Source organism: Cotesia glomerata, linkage group LG5 (genome assembly GCF_020080835.1).
Source record: "Cotesia glomerata isolate CgM1 linkage group LG5, MPM_Cglom_v2.3, whole genome shotgun sequence".
Classification (NCBI taxonomy): Eukaryota; Metazoa; Arthropoda; class Insecta; order Hymenoptera; family Braconidae; genus Cotesia; species Cotesia glomerata.
In genome coordinates this window covers 21,065,585-21,092,599 of record NC_058162.1, presented here as the reverse complement: position 1 = coordinate 21,092,599, position 27,015 = coordinate 21,065,585, and the positions used below count along the sequence as shown (strand labels likewise).

General features: G+C 29.0%; 5 protein-coding genes across 5 annotated transcripts; 2 read left to right on the top strand and 3 right to left on the bottom strand.

The window, feature by feature from the left end:
• On the bottom strand, window positions 1-4,122 carry LOC123265946 (protein deltex). The gene is made up of 6 exons (XM_044729931.1): window positions 3,962-4,122; window positions 3,516-3,885; window positions 3,244-3,436; window positions 2,607-2,888; window positions 1,924-2,525; window positions 1-458 (listed from the first exon to the last, which is right to left on the bottom strand). The coding sequence occupies exons 2-6, from the start codon at window positions 3,683-3,685 to the stop codon at window positions 104-106; spliced, it is 1,602 nt and encodes a 533-aa protein (XP_044585866.1). The 5' UTR covers window positions 3,686-3,885; window positions 3,962-4,122; the 3' UTR covers window positions 1-103.
• A 196-nt stretch (window positions 4,123-4,318) lies between these two features.
• On the top strand, window positions 4,319-10,000 carry LOC123265947 (ubiquitin carboxyl-terminal hydrolase 30 homolog). Its single transcript, XM_044729932.1, has 5 exons — window positions 4,319-4,638; window positions 4,718-4,876; window positions 6,304-6,467; window positions 6,551-7,297; window positions 9,253-10,000. Exons 1-5 carry the CDS (start codon window positions 4,539-4,541, stop codon window positions 9,490-9,492), a joined length of 1,410 nt encoding a protein of 469 aa, XP_044585867.1. The 5' UTR covers window positions 4,319-4,538; the 3' UTR covers window positions 9,493-10,000.
• Window positions 10,001-12,676: 2,676 nt separating this feature from the next.
• On the bottom strand, window positions 12,677-14,700 carry LOC123265497 (zinc finger protein 852-like). The gene is made up of 3 exons (XM_044729285.1): window positions 14,388-14,700; window positions 14,178-14,325; window positions 12,677-14,060 (listed from the first exon to the last, which is right to left on the bottom strand). Exons 1-3 carry the CDS (start codon window positions 14,451-14,453, stop codon window positions 13,243-13,245), a joined length of 1,032 nt encoding a protein of 343 aa, XP_044585220.1. The 5' UTR covers window positions 14,454-14,700; the 3' UTR covers window positions 12,677-13,242.
• A 515-nt stretch (window positions 14,701-15,215) lies between these two features.
• LOC123265254 (zinc finger protein 883-like) lies at window positions 15,216-17,823 on the bottom strand. The gene is made up of 3 exons (XM_044728934.1): window positions 17,605-17,823; window positions 17,429-17,543; window positions 15,216-17,305 (listed from the first exon to the last, which is right to left on the bottom strand). The coding sequence occupies exons 1-3, from the start codon at window positions 17,665-17,667 to the stop codon at window positions 15,300-15,302; spliced, it is 2,184 nt and encodes a 727-aa protein (XP_044584869.1). The 5' UTR covers window positions 17,668-17,823; the 3' UTR covers window positions 15,216-15,299.
• An 856-nt stretch (window positions 17,824-18,679) lies between these two features.
• LOC123264994 lies at window positions 18,680-26,130 on the top strand. Its single transcript, XM_044728558.1, has 2 exons — window positions 18,680-18,776; window positions 23,333-26,130. Exon 2 carries the CDS (start codon window positions 24,438-24,440, stop codon window positions 26,100-26,102), a length of 1,665 nt encoding a protein of 554 aa, XP_044584493.1. The 5' UTR covers window positions 18,680-18,776; window positions 23,333-24,437; the 3' UTR covers window positions 26,103-26,130.
• The last annotated feature ends 885 nt before the right edge of the window (window positions 26,131-27,015 follow it).

Here is a 27,015-nt window from a genome sequence, read left to right as displayed (position 1 = left end):
AGATATAAATAATAAAATGTTGTTAGTATTTAATAATGAAAAATAATGAGCTAATAAAATAATTAAAAAAAAAAAAATAATAATGTTATGGTCATTATTATTATTATTGTAACTCTTGATAAAGACTATTGGTAGTTTGTTCATCAGTAACACCTTGAGCAGCTAATTCATACAAAACTCTCTCAAGATAACTGACATCTGGATACCCGTGACCAGACGTCGATGGTCCTAGTTCAGTTTTATGATGAATTTCATTCCAGGTAACAACATCTTCACGCCCGGTTGTGACTGATCGACCTACTGTGAAGATAAGACGTCTCTCAAATGCTATTTTGAGCAATGTCAATACTCTACGGCCAAGTTCATTGTCAGGAATGTAACAAACACGAGGAAAACCAACTGCGTAAAAAGCTTGACCCGGATTTGGATGCTCTGGTCCTTGGATACCAGATGGAATGCTGTAAATAAAAATAAACAGATTAGTTACAAGTTAATTGATGGAAATTAAGGTAAATATTTACAAGCGGGGTCAACCATTTTAATTTTCATTTTTTTGAACGAAATTTCTATTTGATTTTAATGATATACTAGAAATCTGAATAGCGCGCTACGCGCGCGCCTAAATTTTAACCAATAATGAATCGTGGCCCGTTTTTTGCGAATTTCGAAATTTGACTAACTTCAAGACTTTCATCTATTTTATAATATAGGATTTTTTTTTTGAAAAATACATAAAAAATGAACAATTAAAAAAAAAAGTTGATTATCACAATTTTAACAAATTTTCAAAAAAATTTATAAATTCAACTTTTTTTTTTTTTTCAAATTGTTCGTTTTTTATGTATTTTTCAAAAAAATATATATCAGAAACACCAAAAAAAGATAAAATAGAAATTTTATCCAAAAATATGAGAGCCAAAATTTTTTCCAACTTTTGAAAGCAAAAAAAGCTATCGAAAATCTTTATTTTTTTCTTTGTCGACATTTTTTATCTTAATTGCGTTGTAGAAACAAGCAGAATAAAAAATGTTAATTATTCATCTAGATATGGCCAAAAATAGGGGGGACCCCACCTGTAAATAATTACCATTTTTTTAATTGTATTGTTTTTTTTTATATATAATACATTTAAAGAAAAAAAAAAAAAAAAAAAAAAAATTAAGATCGCATAATTGACGCTGAAAACTCGAGTTCGATTTCTGCACAAGTCTATTTGAGTAAGAATAATTATTATTAAGATTTTTTCGCAAATGATTTTTTTTATTGCGAGAAACTTTTCTAAATTAAAAATATAAAAAATTCTGGGTTCTTAATTTTTTATAATGAAAAACTTCTTTTTTATTTCTTAATGTAATATTAAAGAAAAAAAAATAAACTGTCGTAGGAATTCCCGTGAAGAAATTTATGCCAAGATATGTACAAATAAATCTGGTTTCGGGCGGCTATGTGCGAGTTTTAATGCGGGTTTTTCTTGTATAAGATTAAAATTTGTAAAATTTCAACAAATTTTATAAATTTTCAAAAAAATTTATAAATTAAAAAAAAATTGTAATATTCAACTTTTTTTTTTTTTAATTGTTCGTTTTTTTATGTACTTTTCAAAAAAATATATATCAAAAAAATCAAAAAAATATAAAATAGAAATTTTATCCAAAAACATGAGCCAAAATTTTTTCCAACTTTTGAAGGCAAAAAAGCTATCAAAATCTTTATTTTTTTTCTTTCACGATATTTTTTATCATAAATACTCTGTAAAAACAAGCAGAATAAAAAAAAATTGAAAATGTTAATTTTTCACCTAGCTATGGCCGAAAATGGGGTTGACCCCACTTGTAAATAATTACCGAAATTAAATATTCATTCTCGAGAGTTAAAACTAGAAAAACTTCTCTCAGAGGTTAATAAATTATAAACTCAACTTACTCATAGGTAATTTGAATTGTATTAGTATGAGGAAATCCTGGAAGAGGACGAGGAATCGTTGTCCAGTTCATAGTTCCGGCCGGTTGGTTACCTCGTTTCTCTCCATAAATCAATCTACAAACTGGGCATTGAATGTACATAGGTTGCATTTGAGTGTTCAACATAGCATTCAAGCAAGCTAAATGAAGTCTGTGATGGCAGCGAGTGAGTTCGACAGTAAGCGGCTCTGGAGTGCCCAAGCAAACTGGACACGAGTCTCCACCCTCGCTCTCGACGACTTTGACATACTGTGAAATAACATCAGGTGTACGCTCGACGTTGACTACAAAATCTTTAAAAGCATCATCACTTCCTACACTGCTGTCCAACAGATCTACTGGGTTCTCGTGGCTCAGATAAGTCGAGACTGTGTCGACACTTGGACGTCTTCCACTCTTGGTGCTACTCGAGTCTACATCCAGAACAGTATCCCATGTCTTGCGTTTGTTAGATGGCTCATCTACAGGAGTCGAATTGCTCTCGGTGTTTTTACTGGTAAAGATGTTCAAGTTGCTAAAAATCGATCGCGCTAGGTTCGAAGGACTATTATCGCTGCTTTTGCTCTATTAAGATTGTAAAAAAAGAAAACAATAAGTTATTGTAATGGCTAGATTAAGTGAATGTAAGAAAATAAAAGTCATTACCTTTTTATTACTTTTTTTAGTGCCACTGCTGCTGCTTCCGCAAGGTTGTTTCTTAGGTAATTTACTTGGAGGCTTAACAAGCGCATTGGACGATTTACGTCCACTTCCAACAGAAGACGGAAGTTCTTCAAGAGCAACTTTGACTAGAGGGTAAGGAGCCTGATTAACACGACGTATTTTTCTTACGAAGCCGCTAGAGCATCTTACTTGAGTTAAATTAAGAAAATTTATAATGTATGGAAATCCCAAGGGTGATTTTGATACATCAATTGATTTACTTCCCTAAAAAATAATTTAACATTAAATTAAAACGAGGCCAAATTACCAAAGATGTGTCTAGAAAATATTGGAAAGTTTCTTAAAAAATTTTCAATCCGTTAATCAATTTCTTAAAGTAATAAAATTCAACTTTCGAAAATATTTTTTACTTGCTCAGACGAATAATTTTAGTCAACAGCAAAACAATTTAAATTACTAAGCAAATTTTTAACAAAATTCTAGTTCAAGTACTTTTTTAATAACAAAATGTCATAAATATACGAGAACTAAATTCTTTTAGTCGCCCATAATTTGAAAATTATTTATGATCCAACATTTACTAGACACGCTATCAGAAAGAAAAATAAATAAAAATTACAGCTGCCCAGGCTTCCTCAATCAAGCATTGAACTTCCATATCATAAGTATGCCAATCATTAGAGTCTCCCGCCCATTCCCATTTAGCACCTCTCCCAGCAGGTGAATTTGGTGAATAAAGTTGTCGGCGTACATTATGAATTTCAGTCCCATCATCGTTACACTGAGTGTTGCTTGTTAAATTGATGGAGTACCTGATAAAAAAAATGAATAAATGAAATTAAAGTTGAATGAATGAAAAAAAAAACAACTGAACAAAAAAAGTGCAATTACTTATCAAGGGTAGGATCGGCATCATGAAGATAAACCCTAGTTAACTTTTTGGTATGCGCTCTTTCGAGATGCTGAGACACATCGGGGCTATAAGGTCTCCAACGAGACTGTCGGTTTTCCCACTCCCACACGACGACAGCGTGCCCGCGTTCCTGTCCTGATGCGTTCATCTTTAGTCTGGAATTTCACATGCACATGATACGTACACTTGTAACCCAAGAACCCCAAGAGCGTGGGAATATTTTCATCATCCACTTCTCCCTCTTTCTCTCTCTCTTTTTTCTTCCAGTTGTAGCCTTAATTGATCGTTCCTTCTCTCTTGTAGACAATATTTTCTGCGGGCCTATTTTTTCTTATCCACTGGTTAGTTCTGTAATTTTATGTAATTAAAGCAAATTATTTATCGAAATAAATTAATTTACGTAATTTTCATTTTAAATAATTACCTGTTACTTGAAGCAATTTTAGAATTATTTGTTTGGGAACTAAACAAAAATAGTTGAAAATTGAAAAAACATCTGATAAAATGAAAACCGACCACCACGGACAACCACAGCACAGACTCTAAATAAGACATGCGCACTTGCAGTTATTCATTTGTTTCGTTTCAATTGAAAATTCGATTCTGAACTAATCGATTCTTGCGGTTAACTTCTCGATAGAAGTGTCTATTCACATGTAAAAAATTTATCGATACTTCAATATTCGACCTCAGAATCGAAATGTCAAATATTCAAACGCTAACTTCAACTCACTGGAATTTGTATAGTTAAAAAATGATAACAAAATAATGATTTTAGTTGATGTAAATTCAATTATTTGATTGTTGATTATCAATAACAAATATTAATTATTATCGTCAACTGTCATTAAAAGTATTTAAATATGACCGAAGTGAATTTTACGTGAAAAACTTTTTCAGTATATTAAAATTTCTGCACGTTCTACAAGTGCGGAACAAATACATGAATTGTTTATATTTATATTAATGAAATTTTATTATTAATTGTCAATCAATCAACGATGGATGTCGAGAGACTTGCGATTGTTGCTGGGGTCGGTTTTGCCCTGGCTGTTGGTGCTTTTGTCTTGTGGGGCCCAGGTCCAAGACCTAGAAAACGGGGTATTTATATAACAAACATTGATTTTGGTTTATTACAATTAATTTAATTAGAACAATTAAATTTTCTTTTTTATTTTAGGAAAAGTCTCTGGTATTTCTAATTTAGGATACACGTGCTTCTTAAATTCTTTATTGCAGGCTCTGGCAGCTTGTTCTACTTTTACACTATGGCTTAATGAGCAAGGAAAAAAAAAGAAATCCAGCAGTTTTATTAGTAATTTAATTTCAGTTATTGATAGTAAGTATATCTATTTTTTTTTATTTAATTAATTAATAATAATCTTGTTTTTTATCTGAAAATTAGTACATTACATATCTGAGGCAGTAAAGTAAGAAATTTCTTATGACATCTATAGATCACCTTTAATTATTAGCTGAGGCGAAGCCGAATAATTACTTTTTATTTAAATAAAAAAATCGTAAAATCATAAATTTTTTTGTAATCCAACAAATCAAGTGTTACATTTGTCACGAACGGAAGGTTGTGACGTTAATTATGTTTACTTAAATCAACAATTTTAATTTTTTTATCACTCGAGGCTACTATGGTCAGATATAAAGATCCTTAATTTTTAAACTACGAGATTCCAATCTCTTAATCGCTCATTATCTCGATGATTTGAATCTATTTTGTTGACTTATCTTGATCAGTATCGAGCAGCTTGTACCGACCAGGAATCCGATAAATGACCCGCGTGACAATAGGGCGTCTCTGATAAGTGTGATGGAAAGATGGGTGGGTTTAGTCAATTATATAGGCACTCGTGAACACCTCGTTTTCTTATGTCTTATAATTACTTTGAAGGTTCGAGATATTTTGAGTGAATAGAATAAAAATCGTTGCAATAAGAGATATATTATAAAAATCACTTACAGTTAAATTGAAGTGTGATATTCAATTGTAGGAATATAATGCTGATACACTGAAATTACACAATATATCGTTAATTGTCTTTATAATATGGTTGAATAGTTCTACAACAAGGGGTATCAATTAACAAGGGTGACAATGCATACTGATAACTCGGATAACTAGCCCCAATTTGGGTGAGCGGTTTACCGTACTAGTAAAACTTTATAATAAATTTATATGAAATTGGTCAGAAAATAGTAGTGATACTATTTGCCTCTAAGGTTCCAAATTATAGGTAGAGACCAGCAGAGTAAACTGTTTTGAAACGATTGTCCGCAGGCTTACAAAGTTTGCCATTTTTCCGGGGTTTATATATTCTTAGGGGGTTTGGTTGTCTATGTTCGATAAGCATTGACGTGTTGATGTCTTTTTAGCTTTGTTACCTGATTTTTCATCGAAAAGTACTTCGAGTGATCTAATTAGTTTATTACATCATCCAGTTTAATTTTCATTTTGTCTTAAGGGATGGTAACAATATCTATTATCGCAAAGTATCGTTTTTATAGTTTTTCTTGGAATTTTTATATTTTAACAGTTTATTATCATGAATATTAATATTACTTTAATTAAGTTAATATTATTTAATTTAATCAATTTGAGTCATAATGCATATGTACCGATCGTTACACATTATATAATGTTTTCAACTTAACCTTCGCCATTATTTTAAAAAAATAATTAAAATTTTTTTTTATAACACAACTATTAATAGATTATTGAGCTCAAATATTTTACATAAATTTATTTTAAAGGAATAAATGGATATTCTGAAGATTTGTACGATGATGTTGCCCCAATAGAAGTTATAACATCTCTAGGACCATTGTGGAATTTTGATCCAGGTCATCAGGATGCTCATGAATTATTTCATGTGATTCTGAGCGCTTTGCAAAATGAAATTCAAACTCCGAATCGAGTAAGTAAATTTAATATCAAAATTACATTAATTAATTAAATAATAATTATCATATTTATGGAATTATTTTTAATTATTTACAGAAAGGTTGTCTTTCTGATGCTCTTCCTGGACCAGAAGTAGCGCCAGACGTTAAAGGATCTGGTGATTCTATAGCGCTACGTAGTGTATCATGCAACGATATTGCTCGAGTCCAAGCACATCCCAACAACATAGATCTCCTTGACAAGAATTCAAACCACTCTTTAGCTTTATCAACACGATCCATTCCTCATTTTTCCCTTTTTAACAAGCCAGGTGTAATTCTTGCACGCTCTTCGGAAATACTAAGCCGAGCACTCGGAGACTCGATGGACTTTCAGAGTCCATCAAAAAACTGGAACTCTCTTTGCGTTATTCCTCAAACAAGCAGTTGTGTCTTGTCACACGAAACTCATCCATTTTCTGGGCTACTCACAAGTCAATTAAAATGCACGAACTGCAACTGGAAGTCAGCGGTGCGTTATGATAAATTGGAAACTATTTCTCTACCGTTACCTCCAGCTAGTGAAACTCTCACATGGAGACGACATACACTTTCTGAGTTATTTTCGCGGCTTGTCACCAGCGAAGTAATACATAACGTCGAATGCAATGGATGTACATCGCACTGTGAAGCTATCAAAACATTGACACTTGGTAAATTACCTCGATGCTTGTGTCTTCACATTCCTCGGACGACATGGAGCGATTCAGGGATTCCTATTAAACGCGATGACCCGGTGATATTTCCTGAAATTTTTGTACTTGATCCATTTACATTTACTGAATCTAATAAACGCAATACTCAGGTTAGTATTATTTAATATTAATTGGTTAAGGGGTTACATGGGTTTCACGACTTCAAAAAATCGATTTTTTTATCTTATAAATTCTACAATATCTCTAGAATATTGTCCTAAAGTTTGAAGTCGATCCGAGTAATAGTCTCGGAGATACAGTTTTAAAAAGTCACGCGCTCGAGGCGCTGTTTCATTGTCACTCAAAACTTTAAACGCGTTTTTCTCAAAACTACACTACTCACAAAAATTAAGGGAATAAAAAAAAATGCAAATTTTTTTTAGATTTTTGACGGGCTGTATTTCAGCGGAAAATGATCGTATCGCAAAAATAAAAAATGCATTTTAAAGCTCTGAGACTCTAGTTTTCAGATCTTGAGGTAAAAATTTTTTAGGAAGCACGGTTTTAACATGATCCGAAAAAATAGAGCGAAAAAAAAATTTTCGAAATTGTTGATTTTTTTTTTTTTCGCTCTACGGGCTCGGAAAAATTTTTCAGATAAAGCGACCTTATGGAACAGATAGCCTGTTTATTTAGCTTCGATTTCATTTTTTATTTAGCTTGATACAACCATTCGTTGCGGAGATATCCGAGATTAGACGAAAAAGGACGTTTATGTCTTTGACCATCAATATCTCTGCAACCAATAATCGCACAGCAAAAAAAAGGACAGTTTTGGAAATTGGAAGAAATTCCCAATAAAATCCCATAAAAAAATTCCAGAAAAAAAATCGATGTACGATACCGTGTTAAAGAAAGTTGAAAAAAGTGACTTTTTCCCTTATTTTGGTTAATCGACTGTATCTTGACAAATATCGACGCGGAAGCTAGACATTGCAGGAATTTTCACACCTCAATGATCCCCTGAAAACCCTGTAAATTTTCAGATTGTTCCATTGAGTAGTTTTTCCGCCCCGATAATTTTTCATTTTTCTGAAGATTGCAGCACGATAATGGATAAAATCTCATTCCTTTATCGTTTTATCCTTTTTTTTGCTGTGCGATTATTGGTTGCAGAGATATTGATGGTCAAAGACATAAACGTCCTTTTTCGTCTAATCTCGGATATCTCCGCAACGAATGGTTGTATCAAGCTAAATAAAAAATGAAATCGAAGCTAAATAAACAGGCTATCTGTTCCATAAGGTCGCTTTATCTGAAAAATTTTTCCGAGCCCGTAGAGCGAAAAAAAAAATCAACAATTTCGAAAATTTTTTTTTTCGCTCTATTTCTTCGGATCATGTTAAAACCGTGCTTCCTAAAAAATTTTTACCTCAAGATCTGAAAACTAGAGTCTCAGAGCTTTAAAATGCATTTTTTATTTTTGCGATACGATCATTTTCCGCTGAAATACAGCCCGTCAAAAATCTAAAAAAAATTTGCATTTTTTTTTATTCCCTTAATTTTTGTGAGTAGTGTATGTTTTCAAAAACGGTTGTCAAGATTTCTCGAGAACTATTCAACTGATCTTGATGAAATTTTAAATTACATTTTTAATTACAACTATTTAAAAAACAAAAATGCCGCGCAATTTTAGCCAAATTTTTCATTTTTTTGTAAAAACCTCAGCCAAAAATCCAATTATTATTTTTTTTTCTTCATTCAAGTTCTGGTTTGAAGTCTTAACTAAAGCACGTATTTTTTTTTCTTTTACTTTAAATGATCCTGCTAGCTCTGCTGTCAACGCGAACGAATTTTTTTCCGAGGATTCGCCGGAAAATATGTCACAATAGCAGAGTTTTTAATATTTTTTTTCAAAAATTTCAGTAATCTGTTATTAAATATGTATCTTTAAGACAGTAAAAAGTTTGAATTAAATATTTCATTTTTGATATTAAAAAAAAATTGTTAAAAATAGGCGATTTTTCCCGGAGGAAGCCCATGTAACCCCTTAACTCAGTCAACGATTAATACGATAATTCTGATAGTTAATTTATGATTTATGATAAATTATGTGATTTTGCAGGCTACTCTACCAATGATGTTAATTAATAACGGCAGTAATCAAGGTAAACATCGTTATAAGCTTCAAGCTGTTGTAGAACACCGAGGACCTGTTGATGCGGGACATTTTGTGTGCTATCGGCGAGGTAATCGTCCAGGTCAATGGCTATACACATCAGATACTATAGTTGAAAATATGTCATTGACAGATGTACTTTGTGCAAGTCCTTATCTCTTATTTTATGAGCGTATTGCTGGATAATGATTAATAATTAATCATTAGACTTCAGTAGATATACACATAATTTAATTGAATAAATAATAGTTGTGTATGTTTGTCATATGAGACTGAATACATGGATTAAATCCTTAGACTGCTTTAAAAATATCATGTAATGATTAAGATTCGTTGGATATTATTCCATGGTATTTAGAGGAGCAATTTTTAATACCAACCGATAGTATAGATTTTATCTTGTTTTATTTTGTGCCAAACTAGTAATGATTTTATTGTCGAACTAATTGTTAAGATTTTTTTCTACATTTGTAACGATAAGTTTATTAATTACTAAGATATTTACCGACGAGCTTATAAATGACTGAAGGCGTAATTGTTCTCAAAAGTATCGTACCATGAAAATTATAAATTTCACTTAAAAATTATATTGTTTATTTAAGACTTTATTCTATTGGATGTCATGAAGTTGTGATATAATGGTTGATTTGATGAATTTCTTTTTAATTTGTTATTGACGTTAATCTAAAATTTAATAGCTTAAATTTTTAATTTGTAGTTATTTTTTATTTATGTTGTCATTATCCATTAATGTTTAAACTAATATAATTAATAAGCTATGCTTATATTATATTAATATAATTAATATGCCATTTTATCATATTATGTTAGAAATTAGAAGTAAGGTAAAATAGATTGTAGATGAAAGATATTAAAAAAAAATTCTTAATCGCTATACTTGTTGTTTTTAATTAGCAATGATATCTTTATTAATAATAGTGAATTTAACAGATATCTAACAATTTTTTAGAATTTTATAATAATTAAATTATAATGAAAAAAATTTAGTAAAAAAATTCCACATGTAGAAATTTTACAAAATTACAAGTGCGATTTTTTTTTTTTTTTTTAATAATTGATGTGTTAAGAAAATTTCGAGAATTGTAAGATATCTGCTAATTTCATTATCATCTTTATTAATTTACTAGACCTGCAATGTTATTTGATATTTTGAAAATTTAAGTGTATATTGTAAAACATGAACTGAAGACGGTGTAAATTAGAATCGTTTATAAACAGTTTTTTTTTATGTTCAGTAGCACGATTTTAAAAATTCGGGTTTAAAAAATCAAAATTTAATTACGATATCTGATTTATCTTTTATTTTATCTTTCAGGTAAATGAAAATTTTAAAAAGCTCATAAAAAAACAAAAAGATTTTTTCCGAACATTAAAAAAAAAAAATCAATACTGCGAGTTATTAAATAAGAAGGAACTGTTACTTCAATTTTTTTTTTTGTAATGAACTTTAATAATTTTTCTTTTTGAAAAGTATAAAATAGAATATACTGTCAATTTTCAGAAAATATCTATACTTAATAAACGCTTACTAGCGTAGGGATCGTTAATTTGAATTCTCAAAAAGTAATAAAGACTCAATCGATTGTTTTTCAATCCAAGATAAAATTTTATCCAGGATAAAATTATTATTGCCAGTATATTTATAAATATGAAATATATAGATATATTTTATCGTTGGATAAAATTTAATCCTGGATTGAAAAACTGGCCGTTAAAAAAATTAAATTTTCAAGAAATATTAAACAGAACTAGGAACTAATAAGATTACTAAAATTTTAAACAATTTTTTTAGTAAATAATTAAGATGATAAATTTAAGATAGTAAACAGTAAATAAAATTTCAAACATCTATCTTGATTTAATTTTTAAATAATAGAAGGGGAAAATTTATTAACTATTATATAGCAAAGAAAAGTAAAATTTAATAGCCTTTCTTACTTGCCACTTCTTTTACTTTAGCATATTTTATCGTTAACATTGAATCAATTAAATCTAAAATTTAAATACTAGCATGAGCTTTAACCCTTGAGTTTTGTATGTCATCAATGAATATGATTGTTATTCTAATAAGATCTATTGTCAATCGTTTTTAATTTTTTTTTTTTCAAACCAGAGAGGTAAAATTCGAATTTCAGTCGAATAATTAAAAGATAATAGGAAGTTTTTCTCTTTATTAAAATTAAAATAGAATTTTTTTATTTTATAAGTATACCAATATATCATAAATTTATTTATACTTTTTACGAAAATTTAAATTTCATTACTTTCTTAAACTTTAATTAATCTATTAAATATTTTTTATTTCTATGGAAGAAATTCTTCTCTCCCAGTTTATTTATTAAAAAAATATATACTGCTTTTAATAAATTTTTTTTAGAGATCTTTTTACTTATAATAGCACATAGTAAAAGTTTTTGCGTAATTTTTTTTGTCATCATGAAAAATTTACGTACACAGAAAAAAAATTTACTTGAATCTAGTAAATAATTTTGAAAAATTTCATCTTCTTGATTTGAGTAGAAAAATTCTTAAACTAAAAAATTTTTCTTGGTTTAAGTAAATTTTATTTAATTCAAGAATCTTCAAAATTGTTTTCTCGGTTCAAGAATTTTCCTTTTGATTTCATTAAATTTTTTTTTCAGTGTATTAATTCTTAATAACGCATTCAATTGGTGATTAATAGCCAATATAATTAATTTGTATGTTTTATACAGTTATAGAAGTTATTCATTGACTTAAGCCTAGATTTTATTAGCCTAAGAAGTGCCATGTACATTCGAATTCATCAAATTTTTTTCTCTTGTTTTAAAATCATTTTTTAAACAATTTTTTTACATTTTTTTCGCATCTTTACTTATTTAAGATTCACGACTGAATCTTTTAAAATACTCTTTTTATTGTATTGTTACAAAAAATATATTTTATAACTTTTCATAAAAATTAAAAAATAAACGGCATCATCAAACTGATGAAACTTTTCACTGAGAATAAAACTTCTCACAAAAATGTTTATCAATTTTTCACATGCTTAAATTAATAAATAAAACAGTTATCAGTCCATTACATGTAATATCAGCCATGATAGCAAAAGAACAAAACATGGTTTAATACCTACTTATTAATATTAATATCAATTTTACCACCTAAATTAAATTAAATTAATTATTTAACTTTTAAATTATTTATAACTAAATTATAATATTAGTTAAGGGGTTACATGGGTTTCCTCCAGGAAAAAGTGGCCTAGTTTTAGCAATTTTTTTTTAACATAAAAAATGAAATATTTAATTCAAACTTTTTATTGTCATAAAAATATATATTTAATAATAGATTACTAAAATTAAAAAAAAAAAAATATTAAAAACTCTGCCATTGACAGTAGAACTCCTAGTAGGATCATTTGAAGAAATAAAAAAAAAAATAAGTGTTTTAGTTAAGACTTCAATTTAGAACTTGGATGAAGAAAAAAAAAATAATAATTGGATTTTGGGTAGAGGTTTTTACAAAAAAATGAAAACTTTGGCTAAAACTACGCGGCATTTTTTTTTTAAATAGTTGTAATTAAAAAAAAAAAATCCTTCGTTCCAGACCTTGTAAATTATATCTCGAAGATCTATCTAAAATTTCATCAAGATCAGTTGAATAGTTCTCGAGAAATCTTGACAACCGTTTTTGAAAAGATAGTTTTGAGAAAAACGCGTTTAAAGTTTTGAGTGACAATGAAACAGCGCCTGGAGCGCGCAACTTTTTAGATGAAATTTTAGGACAATATTTTAGAGATATTGTAGAATTCAATAAGAACATTAATAAAGAAAAATCGATTTTTTGAAGCCGTCAAACCCTTGTAACCCCTTAAATCCACTAAGCACTTAAAAATGCATTAAATATCTTATTTAAAAAATTACATCAACCCTTTTACTCTGGATGAATTCGCCGGTGTCGGGTTAAAAGATATTTCCACTTGAATTTCAAATTGCAAATTTCGCACTGGAATGGTTTATCATCATTATGAGTTCTTAAATGACTGGTTAAATGACGTCGTTCAGAAAATCTTATCGAACAGACATCACATCGATAAGGTTGTTTCTCCTTCTCTGCATTATGAAGTCGCATGTGATTATTGTAATTAAATTTTTTAGTGAAACCCAATGAACAGATATAACACCTATAGGCCTCATGAATATGATTATGCATGTGATTGGTTAAATCTCTTTTATTCGAGAACCTTTCAAAACAAGTGCTACATTCAAAAAGTTTATCACCTTTGTGGGTCCGCATGTGTTTTAACATCTGAGAAATGTCACCAAATTCCGAAAAACAGATACCACAAGTCCAGGGCTCTCCTGCTCTGAGAGTTTGGAAAGGTGCATTTACACAATTAGTCCTCACAAACTCTACTTTACAATCATTGTCTTCAATTAAATCAACATCTTCTTGAGTATTTTCTTCATTTTGTGACCAATTATCATCCTGTTCACTCAGAGATCTTACGTCTAATATTTTTATATCCCTAGAAACGTCTGAAGATTTACTAGGCTCATTTTTTATTGACGGCAACTTTTTTTTATCATTAAGAGGTGAATAATGTTCAAGTTCAACGTAATTAGAATTTTTATTGCTATGTATCTCTTTTGATGAATTAAAATACTCCATTTCAATTATAACATCATCATCTAATTCATTATCTGCGGAATTCGACAAATCACCCAAAGTTGAATTTTCATTTTTCGTATCTAAAAAAGTAAAGTTATGAATTACTTTAAAAAAATGTCTTAGTGCTCTATAAATTATCTAATACTAATTTAATTGCTTCTTTTTTTTTAAACTACAAATGAATATGTGGCTCATACCAGATGTTAATTCAAAATATGTATTTTCATTATCTGAAAGATTGTCAGGAGCCTCTATTTTAGAATCACTGCTCAAGGGTTCCGAAATATTTTTTAATTGAGAATAGTGGTATGTAAAATCATTTTCCAGATCGTCGACTCTGTATTCCTGAAATAAAATTTTAATACATAAGTCAAAAAAATTTTATTAAAATAACATAACCTCATTACCTCAGAACTCTCTTTTTCAGCTTTAAACCCAGATTTTTCAAAAGAAAAGTTATTTAAAATATCCATTGTTATATACACTTTTCAATGAGTTTAGCTTTATTTTATTTATAATAATTTTTGAATAATAATCAATAAGTATGGGTATACACATGTGTTTATATAAATAACTGGTCCTTCCGACTTCATCATCATATGCTTTTTTTTTTTACTTTCACTTTGTAAATAAACAGCTGAACTCACATTTGCACATTTGTATAGTTACCTGAGAATTATATCAGAGACAGAGGAGTCCAATTATACCAACGTGAGATAAATAAAAAATTAATAAATATATAATATATTAATCATCTATAAATAGTTAATAAAATTTTAATTTTATTCTTATACAATTTAAAAATTTTTAACAATTATAAATAAAAAAAATCATGTATGATTATTTTTTAATTATATAATTCATTTAAAAAATTAATATCCTAGTTTTTTCTCTCAGTATGCAATAAAGGAAACTGATAAAAATTTTTTTTTGGTAAATTGCATTTTTTATTAATAGAATGCTTAAATATTTTTTCTTAAACAAAGCAGTTACTTTAATTGTGATAATTTTAATAATTAATAAAATTTTAATTTTATTTTTATACAATTTAAAAATCTTTAACAATTATAATTAAAAAAAAAAATTATACATAAAGATTATTTTTTAATACCTAATTCATTAAAAAAATTAATGTCCTACATTATTTTCTTTTAATATAAAATATAGGAAACTGATAAAAAATTTTTTTTTGGTAAATTGCATTTTTTATTAATAGAATGCATAAAAATTTTTTCTTAAACAAAGCAGTTACTCTAATTATGACAATTTTAATAAATAAAGTTAATTTTTCCTGAAAGCATAATTTATCTGAATGATTTTCACTGACAATGGTCAAGTTTATGTTTATCTAAATCAAACTTCCATCTAAAACCTGTGGAACAAATTTCACATCTCCAAGGTTCTTCTCCTTGAGAATGAAGTACCATATGATTATTTAAATTCCGTATTTCGCGAAACGTTGCTGAACATAATTCACACTGTATAACCGTTTTAGGAGCCATGTGAATTGGTATATGTTCATTAAGATTTTCTACCGAATGAAATCGCTCTGAACAGTGAGGACACTTGTATGATAGCATATCTATGTGAGTAAGTTTATGTCTTGTTAAATAAGCTTTTTGAGCAAATTTAGCAAAACAAATTTCACACTCCCATGGTTTTTCACCTGTGTGAGTCAGAGAGTGAAAATACATACTCCGTTTCCCGGTGAATCTTGCTGAACAAATTTCACATTGAAATGGCCAATTGTCCGCATGGGTTAGTATATGTTTGATGAGCTTTCGTTTTGAAACAAATTTCTGTGAGCAGTGGTCACACGAAAATAAAAGTGGTTGCTTATGCAGCTGCTGGTGCTTGGTCAATGTGGACCTGGATCCAAATTTCGCTGGACAATTGTCACACTGCCACGGCTTTTCTCCTGTATGGGTATTAATATGATTTTGGAGATTACGTTTCTCACTAAATCTTGCTTCGCAAATTTCACATTGGAATGGTTTCTCGCCTGTATGAGAGCGAATATGTCTAGTGAGATTACTATTAGAACCAAACGCTGCTGGACACGTTGGACACCTGTAACGTCGCGCCCTGGTATGTGTTAGTAAGTGTTTCTCGAGATGATGTTTCCACGTAAATTTTTTATTACAAATTGTACATTGCCATAAATTTTTCGAATGAGACTTTTTGTGCTCTGAAAGATTGTCTTCCGTATCAAATCTTTCGGAACAAGTCTTACACTCAAACGGTAATTGTTCTGCATGAACAATTTTATGATTTTTTAAATACAACTTCTGACTAAATTTTGCTGGGCAAATTTCACAGTGCCATGGTTTTTCCCCTGTGTGAGCCATTATATGATTGGTCAGTTCACGTTTTTTAATGAATCTTGCTAAACACATATCACATTCAAACTTCCTGTCGGTTGCGTGAATCGTCATATGTCTAGATAGACTGCGTTTCGTTTCGAATGTCATCAAACAGACGTCGCACTCTAGAACGTTTTTACTTATGTGGTACATTTGGTGTTTTCTCAAGTACGCCTTCTGACTGAATCTTAACGGACATGCATTACACTGCCACGGTTTCTCTCCTGAATGAATTAGTAAATGGTTCTGCAAATTGCGCTTCTCTGTAAATTTTGCTAAGCAGATTTCACATTGGAATGGTTTTTCACCTGTATGAGAGCGAATGTGTCTCGTTAAATTGCTTTTAGAATCAAATCCTGCTGGACATATTTTGCATTTGTGTGGTTTAACACCTAAGTGAATAATCATATGTCTTTCCAGTGTATTTTTATTGTTGAATGTTTTCAAGCATGTCTTACATTTGAAAGGTCGCTCTCCAGAATGTAAAAATATATGACCTTTTAAATTACGTTTCCAAGCAAATTTTGTTCCACAAATGTCGCAAGTATATGGTTTTTTCGGTGAGTGAGTTCGCCTATGTCTTTCAAGGTTACTGTTGTAGTCGAATAAAGCAGGACACCTGTCGCATTTCAAAAGTTTAGCTTTCTTTTTCGCAGGTTTTGAACTTCGTTTCTTTTTACTACGAGACTGTCTTTCCTTTTTGTTAGTAATTTTTGGCCTCTTTGATGATTTTACATTCGTTTCTTTAACATCACTGTTTACCTCAGGTGAGCTGTCGTATTCATTTTTTATTAAAATTAAATTTTCATTAGCAATCAATGTATACTGATTGCTATCTAGAGAACAGTTAGTCGAATTGCTGTCTAATAATCCTTTCAAGTCTGAACCCGTCGATGATTCCTCAGCCTGTGTTTCGGTAACTTCTGCCAATGGATCCGCAGCTTCTTCATTATCAGGCTCCTCTTTAATATTAAAAGGAAAATTAAATATTTTATAATAACAAAAATTTATTATAATAATAATTATTCTTTAATAATAGTTGTAATAACAAATAATTAAAAAATATTTTAATGAATAATTTATACCTGCTTTTATGCTGACAGGAAGATCAATATTTATAAAAACACTTTCTGGAGCACTCATATTATTCGTATCATCAGGATAATTATGTTCCTCCGTAACATTGTTAATTTCTGAGTCCTAAAAGTAGATAATTGTTTTAAAAATAATAATATTTTGATAATCTTTAACATAACCTTACCTCCGGATCATGTTTTTCAATTTTAAATACTTTTTCAAACGAAATGTCATTAACAACATCCATATTTTTATTTATTATATTACATATGAGCTTTTTAAAAATTTAATTCAATCATTGTTTATACTTATACCAGATTTCACTTGCATAAATGAGACTTTTAGATATTTCGAGTTTAAAAAAATGTTCTAAAATTTAGTAAACAAATATCTCTCAGGTCATGAATATGTAATGCCTCTAGATACATCCAGAAGGTGACGCTACCAGCCAGTGCAAATTTAAATGTAATTTAGATTATATTAAATTATTTTATTAATTCATAATTTAAATAGTGAACACTATCCAAATTAGAAAGTTTAGGTTCTGTATCGTAGAATATTTATTATATAGAGTATATTTTGTTTCAAATAAATATAAGCTATTATCGAGTACAAAGGGACATTGTAGTTGAGTTCTGAGAAACGTTAGGTACTTGAGATTCTGAGGAAAAGCCATAAAAGACACGTGTGAGAAAAATTCTATGATCCCTTGTTTCAACGGCTAAATAATAACGTAACAAATATCCGAACAAAAACAGTTTCACTGTAAAAAAATCACGCCAAGTCCACGTTCATAAGACTATAAAGAAAAAAAAATTTTATTTCTTTACAAAAAGATATAAAATTAAAAATTAAAAAATCCAAGTAACCGATGACGGAGACAGCAGTAGCATAAACTATAGGTTGGGAAAGAATTACCTTAATGTACCCTTAATAAAATAAAAAAAATCCGATCCCCAACTTCCTTTATTTTCTCTGTCAAAAAAATTCCCGAAAATCACTTCTTTTTTTCGATCGTCACAGTGGTGTTCACCCTTAACTAAGAATGTATACCACTGTACTTCATTATAATTCTGAATTGGCTCAGTTTATAATTACAATGTTATTTTATATTAACAATTAAAGTCAAAATTAGTTTATGATAAATATTAGCTAATATTTTGAGAAAATATTTCTGATAATTTTATGTTAAAATATGTATAAAAATGGGGAGAGTTTTCTAAATAAATTATTTTGTTTGTAGGAAAAATCAATGAAAAATGAACAAAAAACGCAATAGAGAAAGCGAAGAACCGATGGTTTCAACTACTTCCGGTTACACTTCTACGCTTATGGAAGAAAAAAGATCAGTTAATAGTAAGTAAAGATGAAAATGATTGAATAGTTTGATCTCATTCCCGTGATACATAGTTTTTTACAATTATGCTGATAACTGTCTACTTATGTTCTCTGCACTGTTATGATAAAAATTTTAAAAACGGCTACACATTAACATATCTATTTGGCGACATTGGCCTTATTACAATTCTAGAACTTAAATTTTAATGAAATATCTAAAAAAAACTATTTATAAAATATCTGTAGACAGAAATAAAATTTTTATTTTGAATCTAGTTGATTTTTCAATCTGAGTTTTAAATGAAATTTTGTAGACTGTCAAAAAATTGTTTACAAAATCACAATTGCGTCAGAAAATATTATTGGTATTATTTATCAAATTTATGAATACTTTTATTCAGAAATTTCTATACTTTTAAGGAATTTAATGGATTATATGAAAATATTGATCGTGTATTATCAAATCAACAATTTATATGATATTAAAAGCATTTAGGAAAAAATTGAATTTTGTGAGCTTAAAGTAAAATATTATTTTCTTAGTTATCAGCATTTAAATCTCAATCAATCAGTGATTTACAAAAGATAAGTAATATGAAATAAAATGGCTTGCAAAAAAAATTTTGTCAAATTTTTCGCAAAGACTGAATAACTTCACCTAAAAATTAATTTACGATTGAAATATATCTTAATTTCAAAAATTTCTGACACCGAAAATCTATTAACAATTATAAAGAAATTTTATTGTAGTGAATTTTATTTTCTCCAACGGAGTTATTCTCTTCATATGAACTGTAAATTCACTAACAAGTCACGAAATTCCAAAGATAAAGATTTAAGTTTAAAAAATTGATACTTAAGGTGTGATTTATATGGAAAGGTTTTCTCCAATAAGAATTTATAATTACATTTTTCATGTGGAGTATTAAGTTATCTTTATTTTTGATTGAACAAAAATTAAAAATAGACAATTTATTTTGATCCAGCTTAATGAGGTCAAATGGTGTTTTTTTTTCTCTACTTTTTTTTTTTAAAAATACAATCGAGTCGCGTTATGAGTCCGTACCTGAGAGTTTCCCATTCTCGGTCTGCACTTCTCTACACCTCATTCTCCGAGACCAGATTCATAACAAAATTTAACGGTACATCATAAAAATATCATAAAAGTAAACAAAATATTAATTTATTTATAGGCTTCATTAAAGATCGATAATATTTATATCTAGTTGCACGGAAAAAAAAGTATCGTTATCATCACTAAACGGTATAGAGATTATCACAAACCATTTTGCTATAACAGATACATTTGAATCGTAATAATTAGGATTTAAAATTTCATGAAATAGTCTAGTCAAAAAGTTAAAAAACGTGAAAAATAGAGCTAAAGGTCCTACAAATATGAGCGATAGCTCATTCGATTCGGAATCACCTCGAGAAACATGTTTTGAAAGGATTTTGGTGCAGGTAAAAAATTGCAATTGTTATTAACAAAATGAGATAAAAAAAATGGAATTTAGTTTTTCGTTAATAAATCGAAAAATATTAATATTTAAGCAGTTTTGAAAAAATTTCCTTAAACAGGAGGAAATTTCCGAAAAAAAAGTCCTTACTCCCGGAACTCTATTTCAATTATTTATAATTTTAATTTGACGTTGAAAATAGGGCTCCGCGCGGCAGTTACGGCATGCACGTGCCGCCGCTCAAGAGAGTTCCCCAAAGTAAATAATTTTTTTATAACATAAAATGTGATTTTAAAAATTTTAAGAAATTTCAGTATTTTCTTAACACTTGAAAGAATCGATCCTCGTAGAAAAAAAAGTTTAATCACCATTTTTCAAAAAGATATTCAATTGTGAACTAACAAATTTTTTCCTAATCTCGGTTGGCATAAATAATGGGATGAAAGGTATAAAAAATTAGCCTATAAATTTTAAACTTCGCGAAGCCCTTTTGGTATATATGGGGTATTCCATGCCAAATCGACCACTTTTTAACCTGAACCCTTTAGATTTAGTTGAAACTTTTCTATTCTTTTCTACCCTTTGAAAGACATTTTTGAGAATTTTTTCAAATTTTTTTATCCAACTCAAAAAAAGTTATGAATTTGTAAAAAAAGTGACTTTTTTATTTTCAAATAGCCATAACTTATTTAGACATTGACCTTTGGGTACCTTTTTTTTTAAAAATTTTTGTTTTTGAATGAACTTTACGAAAAAATACACAAAAAAATTAAATATGATCAATTCTATAAAATAATCGGTTTTTTTTTTTAGCAAAATCGTTATTTTTTCAAAGTTGGTCACTTTTTTTTTTTTTAATCTCAAAACAAACTTCAATCAATTTGACAACTATTCCCGCTCATCCCGGGCAGGGCCGATTTTTTTTATATTTTTTTTAATTGAAAAAAAAAAAAAAAACAATTTTTTTTATTTTAGAAAATTTTTTTTTTGATTAATTAAAAAAAATATAAAAAAAATCGGCCCTGCCCGGGATGAGCAGGAATAGTTGTCAAATTGATTGAAGTTTTTTTTGAGAAAAAAATTAAAAAAAAAAAATTACCAACTGAGAAAAAATAACGATTTTGCTCAAAAAAACCGATTATCTTATAGAATTGATCGTATTTAATTTTTTTTGTGTATTTTCTCGAAAAGTTCATTTAAAAACCGAAATTAAAAAAAAAAGTTACCTATAGGTCAATGTCTTAAAAAGTTATGGCTATTTGAAAATAATAAAGCCACTTTTTTGACAAATTCACAACTTATTTTAGGTTGGATCAAAAAATTTGAAAAAATTCTCAAAAATGTCTTTCAAAGGGTAGAAAAGAATAAAGAAGTTTCAGCTAAATCTAAAGGGGTCGGGTTCAAAAGTAGTCGATTTGGCATGGAATATTCCATATACTTTATAAGATCCTGCAATAAATTTTCATAAAAGTTTATTAATTCGTTAATTATGATTTTTTATAACTATTGTAAAATTAAATATCTAAAAAATGTTAAAATTTTTTTTTCAATTCCGCTTTAGAAAAAAAATTTAATGTTGGTCCATATTTGTTTATAACTAATTGTTAAACTAATAAACAATTGAATATTTAATAAAAAAAAATTTTTTTTTGTAGCAAACTATTTAAAAGTGTAAATTATAATTTCTAAAAGCAAAATTATTTCTTAACTAATTATTCAAACAATCGAAATATAAAAAAATGATTTTTAAACAATTAAAAATTAAAATTAAGAGAAAAATTTTTTTCTAAAAAATCATAACTTTCTGTGGACAATAAAATAGCAAAAAAAATTTTTTTAAAAATTATTGAATTTCTCTATTTGTTTAAAACAATTTTATTAATAAATTACGTAAAAAATTCATAACTTATGTTAATTACTGCCATTGTTTAATGTGAAAACAGGCATAGCTAAATATTAATTGAAAAAAAATTTTTAACATTTTTTAGATATTTAATTTTACAATAGTTATAAAAAATCATAATTAACGAATTAATAAACTTTTATGAAAATTTATCGCAGGATCTTATAAAATATATATACCAAAAGGGCTCCACGAAGTTTAAAATTTATAAGCCAATTATTTATACCTTTCATCCCATTATTTATGCCAACCGAGATTAGGAAAAAATTTGTTAGTTAACAATTGAATAACTTTTTGAAATATGGTGATTAAACTTTTTTTTCTACGAGGATCAATTCTTTCAAGTGTTAAGAAAATACTAAAATTTCTTAAAATTTTTAAAATCACAATTTATGTTATAAAAAAATTATTTACTTTGGGGAACTCTTTTGAGCGGCGGCGCGCGCATGCCGTAACTGCCGCACGGAGCCCTATTTTCAACGTCAAATCAAAATTATAAATAATTGAAATAGAGTTCCGGGAGTAAGGACTTTTTTGTAGGAAATTTCCTCCTCTTTAAGGAACTGTTTTCAAAATTGCTTAAATATTAATATTTTTCGAGTTATTAACGAACAACTAAATTCCATTTTTTTTTCATCTTATTTTGTTAATAACAATTGCAATTTTTTACCTGCACCAAAATCCTTCAAAAAAAATTTTCTAGAGTGAAAATTTGGATTCCGAATCGAATGAGCTATCGCTCATATTTTTAGGACCTTTGTCTCTATTCTTCACGTTTTTTAACTTGTTGCCTATACTAAAAATTATGAATGGTTTTGTCCTTATCACGATATCAGATCTGTCTATATCGACCTCATATCAACATTTTGATTTAATTTGATCAGGTCATTTCTAAACTTTTTCCACATATTTTATTTTTAATTCTTCTATTCATTTTTCAAACGACCATCTGTTTCTTTGACTCTCATACACAAGTCTGTTTTCCTTTTAACTCTGAAAAATTGATCTTAAAAATTTTGAATTGTTAGGTAAAATTTTTTTTTACTGTTCCACTCAACTGCTTTCTAAGAGGCTCGTAAAATGTGTCTCATATAATTTCCATTAAAAATTTCTTATTAATACTAAAGCTTAAGAATCTACTAGCTTTCTTCAACAAACACTGCATTTTAATTGTATTCATTAATAATTATATAATTTTTTTTTTTTTCCAGATAAAAAATTACGTGCAGATTCTCCAGAACCTATCGATAAGACGGAAAATATATCTGCGAACATGATGAATACAAATTCAAAAACTGGGAATAACATTTAAGAAAATCACGATGAAATGAATGATAACGATGCAACTATCGAGGTACTGAAGAGCTAGATGTTTCAAGTGTCTAGTTTATCAGTTTGGCAAGTCCTCAATATGACAATGGCAATTGTTTTACGATTTCATTTGTCAGATGAAGCTCATCAAGCTATTTTAGAGCTTATAAAAGTATTAGCTGGACCGGATTTCAAAAATTTGTCTATATCAAAGTATAACATTAACAAATTATTTAGCCAAGTCGATGATTTTGTGAAATACATCTTTTATTGTACTGTATGTAACACACGATTAGCAAATCCAATCCCGATGAATACAAATATAAAGAAAAAAGTGCAATGCAAAAAGTGTAAAAAACGCTACATAACTTCGAAAAAAGCAGAAAATTTCTTCGTAACAGTAGATATTAAATTTAACTCTCACATGTGGATACAAACACTGTCTATTTGTTGCTCTGGCTAAAATTCATTTTTTCTGTGATCAAGTGCTGAATATAATTTCTGTTTTTGGTATATTCATAAACGCAGGGTTCTGTTCTACAAAGTGATATAATAATTCTTATAAATTGGTTGTGTTTTATAGTAAATTTTAATAATTAAAAGGTGAAAATTTATAAGAAAGTGTAAGGTTAAGTTTGAGCTGTTTTCCTGCGCAACTTTCCAGCGCTTCACTTATAGTAACAGTATCTGTGTGTTGATTAAATTAGAAGTGTCATTGGTCATTAGTGTACATCCATGAGTCCAAGTTTCACATATCTTCGGGAGACTGCACTAGTGTAAGTGTACAACTCAACAAGCCACACATTCTACTAATCTGATATCTGCTTTGTTCCATTCACTATACTCTCTGTGTATATATGTGAATGTCATCTATAGTTGACATCAAGATTTTGTATTGTTGTATTTCACTTATAAGCCTAAATGCACTATGTAATTGATGTTAGCTACTCAACAACTCCCAGAGTGAACATGCATTGTTTTTATTGTATGTCTTAATGTTCCGGTATGTCATTGTTGAATGATATCTGCTTCAGATGTAAATCTGCATTCAGAACACCGTACACCTGTGATACATGCAATAAATCTTTCCATAAAAGTTGTATGTGTGGTTACATCAAATCGAGACAAAAGGGTGATTGTTGTAGATTAAAGTTCGCATACTTGCTTGAACTATTGGACACTAATATCAATAATAATAAAATTAGAATTACTAATAATATCCGGGTAAATTCATTAAGGTCGGTAACTTCAAATAATTCGTCAACTTCCAGCTTTAAATCTGCTAAATCAACAAACTCGCCTGCTCAGCGTGATGGAACTAAATTGAAAACAAGTATATTGTCTCCGAGTACTCCTACAGGCTTGCCATCTCCTGCTAGTGACTCAGTGTTTTTTCCGGAATCTGATAATTTCTCAAGGGACAATTTGGATCGAAACTCTGAAGGATCAATCTCAAAGGAAGCTACACCTACTCTGAATTCAGCAATGACTTCTCTTTCAAATGGATGGTCAACAATGTCAACAGATGATAAATTAACTTCGGTCTTGTTTGATCTAACCAAGGCTTTTGATTATGTTGACCATAAAGTTATTTTGAGAACCTTGGTTGAATTAGGCTTCTCTATTGAGACAATCACCTGGTTCTTTTCATATCTGACTAACAGGAGTCAGTCAGTGGTAGATAAACAAGGGATTCCGGTGGGTTTTGTTGAAACCACGTCTGGTGTTCCTCAAGGCTCGGTCCTAGGAGCTATATTATTTTTAATAGTTATGAACCTAGTAATTAAACGGCTGGCATATAGTCGATATGGTCTATTTGCCGATGACACATACATCTACTTACATTTCTATTCGTATCAGCTCCATGAAGCAATAAGGCTGATAAATGTTGATGCCCAAGCTGTTGCTGATTGGGCCAGAGAGAATGGCTTAGAAGTAAATCTTAAAACAAAAGCCATGCTGTTAGGATCAAATAATAGAGTGAAATCTCTTATACGTGAAGGATTACCCCCTATCATCATTGATAGTGTGACACTCCCGTATACGGACTCGGCTAAGTGTCTTGGACTCCATTTATCGAGTGATCTATCTTGGAATTTTCATGTTGTAAAAACAGTAAGCAAAATAAACTCTACATTATATAGTCTGAAACTACGTAAAAATATTTACACTGCTAATATAAAAAAACTTCTAGTCTCAGCAACTATTTTACCCCTAATTGACTATTGCATTATTGTTTTAACAAATTCATTATATGAAAATGATCGTAAACTTCAACGTTCGTTAAACTCAGCTATTCGCTTTATCTTTCACTTGAAGCGTGACGAACACATCACGCCTTACAGACGTGAACTTGGTTGGCTATCTATTAAAAGTCGCCGTATTTATTATGTTGCTTGCTATTTTTATAAACTTTTAGACATAGAAAAACCTTGTTACTTGCGAGATTTATTCTGTAAAGATCTTACTGTTAAGCACTCTGAAAGATTAGCAGCAAAGAAAAACAGTAGTTTCAAAATGCCGAATTTTGCTACAACTCATTATGAATATTCTTTTGTTGTAACGGTCATACGTCTTTGGGATGAACTTCCAGTAGACATTGTTAACTCATCTAGCCTAGAAATCTTCAAGAATAAACTGTTCGATTACTTATTTAATCTGGATATTTAATCTCTATTGTCTTATTTACTATAATTGGTTAAATTGTTTTATTTGTTTACTATTATCAGAATTAAACTCTTATTTTTAACATTGTTACTTGATATGTAAAATCGTTAATGTTTATAAATACTTATTATATCAATTTTGTTATTATTTAGGTATAGCAAATAATCATTGTATAATTAACTGTTAAACAAATTTATGTACTTAATTTCTGAATATTGCCATCTGGCCAAATTGGCTTTGGCATAACAATAAATTAATCTAATCTAATCTAAATCTCAATTAAAAAATTTGCTGTCAAAATCTAATTAGTAACAATAATCGAAATCAAGTGCCTGAAACCATTACGGATGTGTACGATAGTCAAAGGTACATAAATGATGAATATATGAAATCAATAAAAACTGAGGAACATATATCATTAACACTCAATGTAAATCTTGACGGCGCACCCTTATTTAAAAGCAGCAAGAAAAGTTTTTGGCCAATACAGTGTATTGTGAATGAAATTCCTGAAAGTATCCGTCATACATTTATGCTGCTCGCAGGTCTATGGTACACTTCCGTAGAACCTAAAGCAGACTTTATGAATTTATATTTGAAATCTTTCGTAACTCAAATCAAAAAATTAATGAAGAATGGCATAAAAATAGTGACAGAAGCTGGTAATTCAATTACTTATTATTGTACAATATTTACATTTCCGGTACAGTCAACGCTCTCAGTATTTGACTCACCCGTACAGGACCATTCTCTGTATTTGACTCGTCCTTGTCCATAAGAGCTGTGTAAAATCCTCAAATACAGAGGAAGAATGTGGTCAAATACAGAGAGTAATAAATGTAGATTCGGTGGCTCGACCTATATTACAGAATAGGTTACAATTTAATGGCTTTTTTGGATGCAGCTGGTGTTATCA

Coding starts and splice junctions, on each gene's coding strand:
- LOC123265946 (XM_044729931.1), bottom strand. CDS start 3,685: ATGAACGCATCAGGACAGGAACGCGGGCACGCTGTCGTCGTGTGGGAG. Junction 2,889..3,243: donor TTGAGGAAGCCTGGGCAGCT/GTAATTTTTATT, acceptor ATTATTTTTTAG/GGAAGTAAATCAATTGATGT. Junction 459..1,923: donor ACAATTCAAATTACCTATGA/GTAAGTTGAGTT, acceptor TTTTATTTACAG/CATTCCATCTGGTATCCAAG.
- LOC123265947 (XM_044729932.1), top strand. CDS start 4,539: ATGGATGTCGAGAGACTTGCGATTGTTGCTGGGGTCGGTTTTGCCCTG. Junction 4,877..6,303: donor TTTAATTTCAGTTATTGATA/GTAAGTATATCT, acceptor TTTATTTTAAAG/GAATAAATGGATATTCTGAA. Junction 7,298..9,252: donor CTAATAAACGCAATACTCAG/GTTAGTATTATT, acceptor GTGATTTTGCAG/GCTACTCTACCAATGATGTT.
- LOC123265497 (XM_044729285.1), bottom strand. CDS start 14,453: ATGGATATTTTAAATAACTTTTCTTTTGAAAAATCTGGGTTTAAAGCT. Junction 14,326..14,387: donor CTGAAAAAGAGAGTTCTGAG/GTAATGAGGTTA, acceptor ATTTTATTTCAG/GAATACAGAGTCGACGATCT. Junction 14,061..14,177: donor ATATTTTGAATTAACATCTG/GTATGAGCCACA, acceptor TTACTTTTTTAG/ATACGAAAAATGAAAATTCA.
- LOC123265254 (XM_044728934.1), bottom strand. CDS start 17,667: ATGGATGTTGTTAATGACATTTCGTTTGAAAAAGTATTTAAAATTGAA. Junction 17,544..17,604: donor TTGAAAAACATGATCCGGAG/GTAAGGTTATGT, acceptor ATCTACTTTTAG/GACTCAGAAATTAACAATGT. Junction 17,306..17,428: donor TCCTGTCAGCATAAAAGCAG/GTATAAATTATT, acceptor TTAATATTAAAG/AGGAGCCTGATAATGAAGAA.
- LOC123264994 (XM_044728558.1), top strand. CDS start 24,438: ATGTCATTGTTGAATGATATCTGCTTCAGATGTAAATCTGCATTCAGA.